Source organism: Nannobrachium achirus, assembly GCF_963921795.1.
Source record: "Nannobrachium achirus genome assembly, chromosome: 21".
Taxonomy (NCBI): domain Eukaryota; kingdom Metazoa; phylum Chordata; class Actinopteri; order Myctophiformes; family Myctophidae; genus Nannobrachium; species Nannobrachium achirus.
In genome coordinates, this window is record NC_137828.1 from 35,912,137 (window position 1) to 35,925,128 (window position 12,992).

The 12,992-nt window shown below is 39.1% G+C and overlaps 1 protein-coding gene across 2 annotated transcripts; it reads right to left on the bottom strand.

The window, feature by feature from the left end:
- Positions 1-1,934: 1,934 nt before the first annotated feature.
- sec22c (SEC22 homolog C, vesicle trafficking protein) lies at positions 1,935-12,314 on the bottom strand. Of its 2 annotated transcripts, none has more exons than XM_080751567.1 (7): positions 12,045-12,314; positions 10,788-11,002; positions 10,246-10,409; positions 7,699-7,878; positions 6,593-6,642; positions 5,714-5,779; positions 1,935-5,566 (listed from the first exon to the last, which is right to left on the bottom strand). In XM_080751567.1, the coding sequence occupies exons 2-7, from the start codon at positions 10,967-10,969 to the stop codon at positions 5,366-5,368; spliced, it is 843 nt and encodes a 280-aa protein (XP_080607693.1). In that variant the 5' UTR covers positions 10,970-11,002; positions 12,045-12,314; the 3' UTR covers positions 1,935-5,365. The 2 variants fall into 2 exon arrangements, with proteins under 2 accessions (XP_080607693.1, XP_080607692.1); XM_080751566.1 differs by having other exon boundaries at positions 6,524-6,642.
- Positions 12,315-12,992: the final 678 nt, after the last annotated feature.

A 12,992-nucleotide genomic window follows, 5' to 3' on the forward strand; every position in this document is an offset into this window, starting at 1 on the left:
ATCTCTGTCTGTCTGTCTATAATGCCTGACACTGTTCCCCTGACACATCACTGACATCACAGGTCATATCACAGAATCCCTTTTATGCCCATACATTGAGATCGCTGATGTCATCACAAGGCACCCTTGCAAACTAATTATGTCCTTGTCCATTTTATGCCCATATATGGATATCCCTGTCCCGATGTCATCAATATTAAGCACATATCTGGTATTAATATATTGTACAATCAAAGAGACACAGAAACAAGTACAGGTCTATAATGAGATGAGATCATACATTAAACAGGACATAATGCTACCTTAGAAAGTTGTTATATGACGATATTTAAACATGCATGGGATGCAAGCTCATGCCATTAATAACAGCATTGTGATGTGCCTGTTCCCACCATAGAGTTAGGTTCCCACCATGAAAACAAATACATTCTAACAATCATACACATTTGCATGAACTGTTGGATTATACATAAATTGGTGCAATGGTTCCCTCTAGTGTCATAATAGAGATTTACATGTAGGCTGGGACTGTAATGCACATCTGTGTTGCAGTGATGTAAAGTAATTAAATTAACTACATTTACTGTGCCAATCTGGAAAACAGCAGAATCATGGAAAACTAGAAGGGAGCTCGCAACTCACTGAAAATGTTCTAACTTTATTCACAGTAGCAGAAGAACTGTTCTGTTGCTGCTGTGAATAAAGTTGGAGCATTTTTAAAAGAGTTGCCAGGCACTTTCTCCTTTTTGCGTTGTATGACCTGCCACAGTTCTCTGTGTTTGTTTCTGTGAATTCTGTCTGCTCCCACATTGGTCTCAGTTGGCAGTTGAAGCAAACTATTTAATGTTGGATATTGTTACAAAACAAAGACGGATCTTTAGGTGTTCCTGCTTTTTGTGAGGAACAGTTGAGCCGGAAGGCAAACTCTGTCTACCGAGCAATCTTCGTTCCTACTCTCACCTATATGGTCATGAAGTGTGGGTCATGACCGAAAGTATGGGACGGTTACACAACTGTTACATAAGGTCGCGGGTGCAAGCGGCCGAAATGGGTTTCCTCAGACGGGTGGCTGGTACCTCCCTTAGAGATGGGGTGAGAAGTTCAGTCACCCGAGAGAGACTTGGAGTAGAACCGCTGCTCCTACACTTGGAAAGGAGTCCGCTTAGGTGGTTCGGGCATCTAGTACGGATGCCCCCCGAGCGCCTTCCTAGGAAGGCCCTCGATGCACATCCCACTGGGAGGAGACCCCGTGGCAGACCAAAGACCAGATGGAAGGACTATATCTCCAAACTGGCTTGGGAACGCCTCGGTATACTCCCTGAGGGAGTGGAGGAAGTTGCTCGGGATAAGGAAATCTGGAAATCTCAGTTGGAACTGTTACCCCCGCGACCCGATTCCGGATAAGCGGTTGAAGATGGATATACATTGTTTGGTAAAATGTTAATTAATGTCACATTTTACATGATGGAACTGTTGTGCTAGGTATGGTCTAACAGCCCTGCCCAATGTTGACTTTGTCGTGCAACGGTATCTGGATGGGAGGCGTTTTGAGCTCGTAGCTCGGCTATTCGACACGCGGAATCAAACACACATCAAGTGAGAAAAGACACCGTTTATTCATATGTCAGTTTCACCACATAAAATACCACATCAGTCCCTGTCACTATCAGTTCATTTGGCAGGTGCAATGAATGAACATATTCCTTGTTCTTATATGAATAGGCTGGTCCTTTGTTTGATTCATATTCAGCTAGGGAATTAAACTGCCTCTGTCTCCGATAACGAACCCATCAGGAAGTCTAAAGTGACTTCAGGTTTCCCTGTCTGCAGAATGTTATACAGTATTTGTAACCTTTTAAAGGACAACTTTAACATCTATTTTCAACCTATCTTCATGGTAGGAATAGGCTACTATTTCTGTCGACTGTCTCAGAGGGTGGCTGTGGACAGTTCAGAAACTTGCCTACCATTGACATAATCGATGAGGAATCCAAGCTAATAGAAACCACAGGCTTTCTATTACTGGGAAGTTAGCATGCTAGAATAGAATAGAAGCCATTGTTCACGCATTAATAAAAAATGCTTAACTGTCCACACAGCCCTCCTGCTCTGAGACACAGACTGATTAGAAAATAATTAGACCATGTTATCATTTAGTGAGCTTTAGTGAGGACCAATTACTGTATATGAGGTTGAAAATTGGTGACGTTGTCCTTTAAGATATTAAGTGCTGCTAGGCTTGTTTACTGTAGCCTACATTCTTGCAGAGTGCCAACCACTATAGCTACAATGTAAGAAAAAACAAAACAAAACCTCAGTACCATCATCAGGGGTTGGTGGCACAGGTCTATCACCATCATTCACCATTCATTTGGTCAATAAAATGATTATGCCATTCCTATACAGTCAGTCATAATTTATTTACTTTACTTCAGGCTTTATATTGTTAAAAGATAAAGCAGAATAACAAATACCACAAATGTATACAAATTATTATTTTAAATAAAAATCCATTTAAATGTAGTGTGGCAACTAGGGTGGACTCGATGTCCAATGCCGATATCATTTGAATGATAATTAGCAGATCATTGGGTTAACAACCATATACAGTATATAACCACACTGTACCAAAGGACGACAAACTCTGGCGTAGCTGAGATAAAGAAAAATATTTTTTTTTATCTGAAGCAACACTACATTGATTGATGATTCCATTGTCTCTTAACTAATAACAAAAAAATTATATTAAATTTTAATTTACATGATGACCAAGTACTTTTCGACACCAAATATTTAGCAATTAAGGCTTCACAAACTCTGCACTGACTTTTGCACTGAAGGAAATATTGAAGTTGAACACAACCAAACTCTCTAGTAAAAGCACAAGTTCAAACGGCGTTAAAGACAGTACAGTATTAGTGAAGAACCAGAGAGCTCTGCATTTGGAAATGTAACCGGTTTCTTCTCTTGACCAATTCCTTTTAACCTATCTTAAGCCTGCGTTATACTTAGTTGTGTGCTGTGTTGTGCACCGAACATAGTCGATATACAAGCTCACAATGACGTAATGAGAGTTTTGTAGATTGGCTATTTTTCGTGCAACAAGTATAAATCAGGTTTTACAGAAGATTGCAAGGGCAAGGACAGACTTTATACATTTCCAAATCAACCACAACCCAAATTCTTTGATGTACAATTTGCTTCACGTGTTGGACAATGAGTGCATTATTTGAGCAATATTTATACAGTAGATAAGTAGTTAACCGTATACACAATATCAAAAACTGAGCAATTAATAATAAATTAAAGATATAAACCTAGCCTATGATACATACTCATTAGCAGCGCAATTATCAATTGAAATACAGACGTTTTCTGTTAAGGCTAATTTATATTTTGTCCAACTACTGTGTCATATGACAAAAATAATGTATTTTCTCCTGGGATCTTTTTTTGACATGAAACACTTCATTTTTGTTGCATGACATGGTCATTCAATTAAATATAAATTTGGTATTATAGTAGCCAAAACAAAATAAGAAAAAACAATATGTGCCTAACAGTAGTGCAGACTAGTATTCTGTTCAATAAAATTCACAATAATTTAGAACATGAAATTCGGTGCTTCCAGCTACATAACCTGTCCTAGAGGATGCCGAGTGTCAGAAGGAATTATTTAAATAGACTCTGTAAAATAACTGGGTTTACTTTAAAGCAGCACAATGTAGTTTGGGGTATCACTACACATAACGGCAGCCAACGTCTCTGACTTTATTACCCAAGATTATCTGCAAGCATGTCCGGACAGGACACGCTGTGATTGGCCAGTCCCCACTTTGACTGACAGTTCTGCCTTGGTGCCTTGGCTAATGCTATAAAACTATGAAACTCAGATTGTCTCCCCTATACATAATAATACAGTCAAGCCCAAAGCAGGGACCCCCCTGAGTCAATACATTTATGGAAGGATGATGGTTATTGCTTAAACATGTACTATACTTTACTAGTAAGACGCCCTAAGGGCAAGAAGTTGGGGCGAGGTCCCAATCTCCAAATATGGGCATATAAAAGGGACAGTGGGACATAATATGCCATATAGTTGTTAAAAGGTTACATAGTGCTGCTTTAATTGTATAAAAACGGGAATGAATTCAAATGTTTTTTTCCCCGGATCATAAATTGTGTTAAAACAGTAAATGTTTAAAATAATAATAATATAAAACGTTATGACTTATATGGACCTACAGTAAGATCTTTGGCGCTTTACAGAATGTAATAACTATGAGGTCATTAGCCGAGCCCTTAGTTTTGAGCATTTACAATAGGTAGGTGAGCACTTGCTGGAAAATGTGTATTTTACGATAATACAAATAAAATACTAGACATAAAGTATACTATATTTGCTTTGCCAAACAGTAAGACATGGAATATACAACAGCCTGCATGTTTCCTTCTAGCCTAAGCAGCAATTATAGCAACAAATACAGTAGTACAGTATATATTTACAATGATAAACATGTCCAATTATTTAAATGTATCTTTAGACTGCAGAGATATTCATTCATCAAGAACACCACCTATACAATTAGACCCAAGCTTTTTACCTCATTTAGCAATGTAAACTCTTCCATCCTGAATACTTTACAGGAAGATAATCAATTACGGTTGGTAGAAAAAAATAATACTGTGCTGAATGAGAAGAGGCATACAGCCCGATTCCAAAATGCAAAAGATCGTCAACTTGAACAATTCAGCAGATGCAACATTGTTTTCTCAAAAGAAAAACTTTGGTCACAACGATCCTTGTAAGCTTAAAAGTTAAGAGAAATTTCTCTAAATGGGACGGTGAAGCTCTTTATTCTAATATAGAAATTCTGTTTACTACATCCTAAACTTGTCTATAAAAATCTACCCATCTTACTATTTGATTAACCGTTAATAATATACAATAATAATAATATATATTCTTATGATTGTATTTTGAGGATTCAATATGCCTAATATGTTTGCATATCCTCTTTACAGTCTTGGATACAATGTAAACAAAGTGCAACCAATTACTGTATACAACACAAAAATATAATCCTTCAAGTCATTTACGGTGATGTGATGTTTTGTCCTTTAAAAGATGTGTATTGGACATCTTGATAACTGTCCTTTAGGTCAGTGGTGGTTCTCAGGTGGATTTAAGGGACTCTTTAGGTTCCTTTATGGGGGTCTAAATTGACCCTTACAACTCTGTAACGTTGATAGTGTACAAAGACCCTCAAATTTTAAAGTTTCCTTTCTTTCTCACCTGTACTGAAACCCAGAGAGGCAAGACGGCGAGTGAGTTGGAAAGAGGCGCCACACCATGAACAGTTCCTCACACGCCACAGTCACTTGGTCTTTCCTGGAGCTTGCGGGAGACGATGAGGACGGTGGAGAGGGACGCGACGGACGTGTGGAAGAGCAGCTGCCACATGTTCCTCAGGCCAAACAGATAGGCATTGCATAGGATAATCACACTCCACAGAGTGAAGGCCAAGGGTTTCTTCAGGGTTGAGTGGAAAAGGTACAGATGGCACTGTTGGCATAATAGGAATCATTCAAAGGGATGATGTTTATGGAGGCCTGGTTTTTAAATTATGTTCTTTAGTGTTAATTACACACTCGCCCCCAAAAAAGAACATGATAATGCATAAGGATGAAGATGATTGACGTGCACCTTTACCTGCGAAACACAGCAGACAAATGCCAGGAGAAAAGCCACAACATTCCATATGCCTTCATAGTCGTCCTACAGTAGGTACCAGGAAACAAATATCAGCACTGTTTAAATGGAAGGCGTTTCAATGTTTGCTGATACCCTTAACTGCACAAACAGGTTAATTATTAATGTAAAATGTCTGTGGCAAGACAATATACAGTAAACGTTTCATTGACCGTTGTACACCGTTTATGCCCAAGGCACAAGAGGTAACTAACCTCAATGTTAGCTTTTGTATAACTATTTCCAAACAAATGACTTAATTTGCTTAGTTAAATACAAATCAACAAAAGCGCTTTGTGTTGATCGCATTTAATCATAGAATATCTGTTATTATTTCACCGTTGTTGTTTCTGTCAAATATACTGCAGTAATGGAGCAACACATTCTGGTTTTATTATGTTATTGATTTACAAATCAATAACCACAACTAGTGCAGAGTATCAATAATTAAGATCAATATTCTACCCAGAGTTAATTTCTGATTAAGCTTCAGACAGCTGTAATTAAATTAATATGGCAAGGTAAGCGACCATATATCAAACATTCTACACTGTACAGTAGTCGGAGAGACAGGCTGATGGTTTGTCTCGTCCAAATTTGTATTGGGTCAGTTGTTCTTTGTGTTTAGTGTTTTTCTCCCCATTTTTCTTTCTTCCTTTTTGCTACCATTAGTTTTCAGTATGGAAACTGTGTTAATGTACAATGTTGTTATTAAACACATCAATAAAAAGAAAATGTGAATGAAAAACAAAGATCAATACTGGCCCATACTTGAAAGCTGTATTCTATGAGGTGGACACCGCGGATGAGATTCAAAGATGCACACATGATATTAAGTACCAGGGAGAGGATGCCTGGTGCTGTAACGGGGGCCAGTCTCAGATTCTGACCTAAGCCACAAAGGAAAAACACACAATAATAAGTCAAAACAAAATACACACTGATAATTTACATGTGATCCACTATTTCATTGTATTTTGGGCCCCAGATTTTAAGTTCCTTTCCTCTTTAGGGAACATGTCATGTACATCAGACAGAGTTAAATGAACACTAAGGATTTTACAGAAATGGCAGAGAGTGGGCTCGACTGGGGAAATCTCGAAAGAACCGCCAAAAACCGATTGAAATGGAGAACATTTGTCAACGGCCTATGCACCCTAGAGGAGCAAAGGGCTTAAATCAAAGAGTAAGTCAAGGATTTTACAGTATAGATTGGGGACCTAAAAGGGGTTCTGGCCTTTAGTCTAATCCAGGGGTTCTCAAACCTTTTTAGGCTGTGACCCCCAAAATAAACATATTTGAACTGGGGACCCCCACCCTGACAAGCAATCAGAATTGTAGGTATTACATTTAATGTGACTCGGTTGGTTCCACAGATAAATATTGTGAAAATAGCCGAACTATATGCTCACAACGCCTCGCACTGCAAGGCATTGTGAGCATGTAGATAAGCTATTTTCACAATGTTTTTTTCTCCTTTAGCCAAAAATAGCAGATTGTGAGCATGTAGATCGGCTATTTTCGGCAAAGAGCTTTGGTGTAGAGGGGAAAACGAGCAGACTAAGTACAGAGCGAAAGATCAAGTTAGGCCGCGAACACATTTTGCTGTTTGGGAGGGGCTTACAGTATGTACAGTATGTAGCAACATATTTGTTTTTGTAGGCTAATTTCTGATTTAGCCCTAACTATAGGTTACACGGTAGGCCTAAATGGGTTAAATATTGACGGTTCAAGAATCCAAAATACACTGATGATTGACTGTCATTATGCTGTCAAAAGATGAAACTATATGGAATCTATTAACATGTTGTGGGGGTCCTTGCTTAATTTCTCTCTCAACTAAGGGGTCCTTGGCCTGAAAACGTTGACGACCCCTGTTCTAGGGTCCTTGAAATTAAAACGGTTGAGAATCACTGGTGTAACCAATGCTTTGCTTCGAGTCTTACCAGATTCAGGTAGCTGCTCTATATGCTCACTGGTGGCTCCGTTGGTTAGTTCCACTTCCTCGAGGGTGAGGACTTGCGGGGGTTGGCGTCTGAGCTCCTCCTGAACCTCAGCCAGTGTGACCTCCAGAGCTGGACCACCACTCTGGTTGTACTGCTGCTTCAGCTTCTGAATGGTGCTGTCTGTCCGTGGGAAACATGCCAGACATATTGCTTATGGCAGTGATTCTCAACCTTTGTCAGGCTGCGACCCCCAAAATAATCTTATTTTAACTAGGGACCCTCCCCCCACCCTGACGAGCACTAAGAGTTGAGGCATTACATTTTGCATAACACAGTTCTATTGTGAAAATAGTAGATCTACATGCTCACAACATGTTGCGAGGCATTGTGAGCATGTAGATCAGCTATTTTCACAATTTCTGCCTCTAATATTTCACAATTTGGCCAATGTTTAAGTTGTCATTTTAGAGGCATTACAAAGTCCTTAAATTGTTTACATTTACCCTCTATACACTTAAACCGACCCACAGGTTGAGAACCACTGGCTTATGGAACAGGAACACATGTTACTGCCATCTAGGTCTACAACTACTGAACTACAACCGTTTTATTAGCGATTATTTTATCTATAACTTTTTTGATTATCCGAATTTTACAATGTTTTTTTACATTTTACATCTTATAAGTACATTTTATACTTTGTGCAAACATATTCAAAATAGCAGATCTACAAGATCACAATGCATCGTGAAGTGATGCATTGTGAGCTTACAGATCAACTATTTTCACAATTTTCGAACTTTTTTATGAAATCAAGGATAGATTATTAATCGATATGCTTATTAAAGTGTTAGTTCAGCTATTTTTGACATAAAGCTGTGTGAAATACGTGCCATTAAAATAGTGGTTACAAATGTATTAATTGATTACCAGAGTCCCGTGGTCAGAGTTCTGGTCAGTTTTAGATGAATATTAAGTAGTTCCAATGGGGTGGGGGCCATTTGGCGTGGCCCAATCATTGAAAATAGATTACCTGTAATCCACAAAACTAGCGTAATTTGTATTATTGGCCTATTTCTACCATATAGAGCGAGGTTTCGTTCTCATCAGCTGACTGCAAAGCACCTTGTTTTGGGGAAATACGTTGCCGCGGCGTAGTGATACTGGACACAAAAAAATAGTACCATGTGACAGAGGGGTCAAAGTTGAACGAAAGTTGGTCTATTTGGTAGAAATAGGTCAACAATACAAATGATGCTAGTTTTGTGGATTCGTCTATTTTTAATGATTGGGCCATGAGCCCCTGCCAAATCACCGGAACTACTTTATATTCATCTAAAACTGACCAGAACTCTGACCACAGGACTCTGGTAATGAATTAATACATTTGTAACCACTATTTTAATGGCAAGTATTTCACACAGCTTTATGTAAAAAATAGCTGAACTAACACTTTAAATTAGCGATTATCTATCTATCTATCTATATATCTATCTATCTATCTATCTATAGTACAGTATATATGTTTTTATTTTATTGATTACATCTATTAGTTCAATAAAGTTGCACCCCTACTGCCATCATTGCTTTAATGCCAACATAGTTTACAGAGACACCACAGTCAGTCCTGTCAGAAAGCTATTTGCTGACATTATGCAGATATGTAGCAGGCACTTGTTCAAGGTTGGTGTAAAATTACAGCTTGAGTGCTATGGGATTGGTCACGGAGTTGGAACTGTCATCATCAGAATCATTTCCTTGTAGTGGAAATGACAACAATGTTATTATTAGTCTAGTTCTAATCCATGTGGTGTTGTTGATACTTTATGTCAAGCCTGACAGGGATCTCAGAAGGAATCTTGGAAGCGTCACATGATGTGTAAATGCCACATGACTGCCAGTCTAGTATTTGTGAAATCACAGTGTGAGCAATACAAGCATTAAAAATGTTTTAACTACATTCAGCCTGGCATCCCTATTTTGGGTATCTCATTATATATATATTTTTTAATGTTTTTAATTCTATTTTGTTAAAAACATCTGACCTTTATTTTGTTTCTTTTTCAGATAAAGCCAAAATAGCAGATCTAAAAGCTCATAACTCATCCCAATGTGATGAGTTTCAAGCTTTTAAGATTGCCAATTTTGCTATTCTGCTTACGAAGAAATACACACCCCATGAAGCCTCGAGTTCACTGAGATTTTCTTCACATTCCTGAGCCAATAATTTGATGACCGGGTCATCATCGGTCTACAGGAGGCTCAGTAGGAGGCTCTTTGAGCAGGAGACTACTACCAGGTAGTCTTCTATTTTCTATTTATCTATCTTCTATTTTCACTTGAAAACTTTGAAATGGGACATTCTTATAATGAGTTCGCATAATGCCAGATACGCTACTTTGAAAGGTTCACGAGGGCATATATGCTCTTTTTTTTCTTCTTCACAGCATACGGCGTAGACGGTAGAACACAGAGCACTGACTCCTTCCCAAGATATCTAGTATCTACCATGATGGCGTTAAAACACTGTGAACACTTCTTGCGTACCAAATTCCAAAAATGGATACGGCCTGGCTGCCAAGGCCACTGCGGTGCCTTGGAAGCTTGCTGTGAACTCCCAGCGCAGGTCTTCCAGGAAGCAGAAGGCCATGGCCACGGGGAGGCTGCTGTGACACACAGTCATGTAGGATACACCCTCGGAGGAAACCAAGCTGAATGAATGAGAGGAGAGGTGTTTAGTGAACAAACACCCGGCCACAGCTTGACCAATATGGACAACAAATCAACTCGCCCATCCTCTTTAATGGGATCATCTGGTAGCAGGCACGTGCACACATAGACATCAAAGGGGGCTTGAGCCCCTGCCCTTTTATACGTCTGTAAAAAGTGCCCTCTCCAGACCACGCATGCAGTTTTTACTATGGTGAAAAAATTGCAAATGCCCTCTTTCCATGCCATACCTGAAGGCAGCATTCAAGAAAATGACTGTGTCCAAACAAGTGTCCGAATAGTATGGAACTGTACATCTGTGCTTTTTTTTTAATAGTATTCAATCAATCAATTATGTGGGGTTATATCCTAGTCCTTACTAAATGTTGAGGTTGTGGCCTTTGAAGATCCCTTTTTCAGGAAAGCGTCCGAGTGCCTTGCTGATGGACCTAAGCTGCTGCTTCCTCTGCTGGAGCTCCTGGTCGTGCTCAAAGTCTGTGGAGGCTGACAGGGGAAGTCCATCCCTGAACCGAACCACGAAGGCAAACAGGATCAGAGGCATGATCCTCCACAAGGTCCATGGAGAAGAGACAACCTAGAGACCAGGTCGACAGGAGGGCAGGGATGGGCCGATGTGAACATTTCATATCACGATTTATTGTGACAAAAGAAATCGCGATTTACGATATTATCGCGATAATCAAAATCCATTATCCTGGGGCGGAACATTTACCAAGAAATAGCAGATCTACAAGCTCACAACGCGTCGCGAGGCGTTGTGAGTTTGTAGATGGCTATTTTTTGGCAAAGACATTTGATAGATAGAGAGTGAAACAAAGACTGTATCAAGTACGTATATTATAAGTACCTTTTACCAATTATAGAGGGTTTAAGTGGTACCTGATATGCAGCTTGGCAAATAAAAGGTGAATTGATCCCAGTGCATGACGAAGGACGATATCACGATAGATTAAATCTCCACAATATGATTATTGTGAGTGTTTCTTATCACGATAAACGATAATATCGCTTATCGTCCCATCCTTACGGGAGGGTTTTTCTTTTCTTTAAGTCAACATCATCTTATGTAACTATATGTTTTATTTTATGGTTGATGAATTGAATTGATTGATTGATTGATTGATTGATTGATTGATTGAAGAATGTATTAGTTTCATGACAGCACAAATCACTGGTACAAGGTCAACTAAAAAGAGATCCCAGTAAGCTTTACGGCTTATTTACACAGGAACCACTTTATGTATCTCATATAACATTGAAAGACGGATAGAACACAGTACTTTGCATAGGATAACATCAATTACAAAAGCAGAAATATGGGGGGGAAAAGTGTAAATGCATAGGACCTCAATGGAAACAAGTCCCCAGGACCTTTTTTGTGGTTATCCCTTTAACCTAAATAATGTCTGTCTGTACCTCATTCTGTTTACATGTCTGACTAATATAGTATTCAATCAATCAATGTATTGTAGTTGTGACTAAACTTGTATGGCAGATTTTCTAAAGGTATATGGATGGAACAATGGATTCCATCTTCCATGCAGAAGTCAAGGTGTCCCAAAAGGTTCAAATGTAAATACAGTGTTGTAACCTGTCCAGGTGTGTCCCGGCCTTACCTCAATATCATTGGAGCCATAATTTCAAATTGTTGTATAGTTTATAGATAGGCTAGCTGACAACTAGCTACAACATAATGTAATAACATAAAGACCATCTGCAATCAGCTAGTAAGCAACACGTTGTAAGCTGTGCGTTACGGATGTGACTTTCAAAATATTAACTGTAAGCAGAGTTTTAACTAAGTAAAATAAGTGAGCAGCAGACTTTAATCTTAAATCAGATTAGCTAACAAGCTAGCTAAATAACAATGTTACTGGCTGGGTGTAGACAGAGGCATAGGAGCCAAAACATGGGAATACGACCACAACACTGTATCTCGTACGGGAAGCCAAGGAGGACAAAGGAGATTTCCTACGACGTCCCAACACAGTGTTATACATATATTAGTGACCCATCGAATCATGTAATTATAGTTTTCTATTCGTAGAAAAAAATTGCAGCGCTACTGCTTGAGGTCGTTTGTGAATGTCACGCCCCACACTTTTTTTATTCCATGAAATTCATACACATACAATACAACATTTCCGTATTTGATGTTTAATGTGCCTGTCATAAGGGGGGGGGGGGGGGGGGGGGACTGAGGGCCCAAGGTGGAGGGGCCTTGTGTTGAAAAATAGCAGATATACAAGCTGTGTGCAAATCTTTGAATATATGTATTTTTTAGGGCTTCTGGGCGGTCCCTCGAACTGAATATTTTGAGATGGGGGTCCGTGGCCAAATACATATCATTTTGGGGGTCCTTCACATGAAAAGGTTTGAGCACCACTTATAGAAACATAGGTTTTTCAGAAAACCTTAGAAGGATTTGAAATGTTCAAAGACTTGCACACATTTTCAAGATTTTTCAAAAATAGCAGATCGACAAGCTCGTGAGTACTGTGAGCTTGTGCTATTTTTCAAGTACCCAGGACTCAGAATTTGGTGCGACACCCCTGCAGTGCCAG

Coding starts and splice junctions, on each gene's coding strand:
- sec22c (XM_080751566.1), bottom strand. CDS start 10,969: ATGCCTCTGATCCTGTTTGCCTTCGTGGTTCGGTTCAGGGATGGACTT. Junction 5,780..6,523: donor TCATAGAATACAGCTTTCAA/GTATGGGCCAGT, acceptor TACCTACTGTAG/GACGACTATGAAGGCATATG. Junction 5,567..5,713: donor TTGTCTGCTGTGTTTCGCAG/GTAAAGGTGCAC, acceptor TTATGCCAACAG/TGCCATCTGTACCTTTTCCA.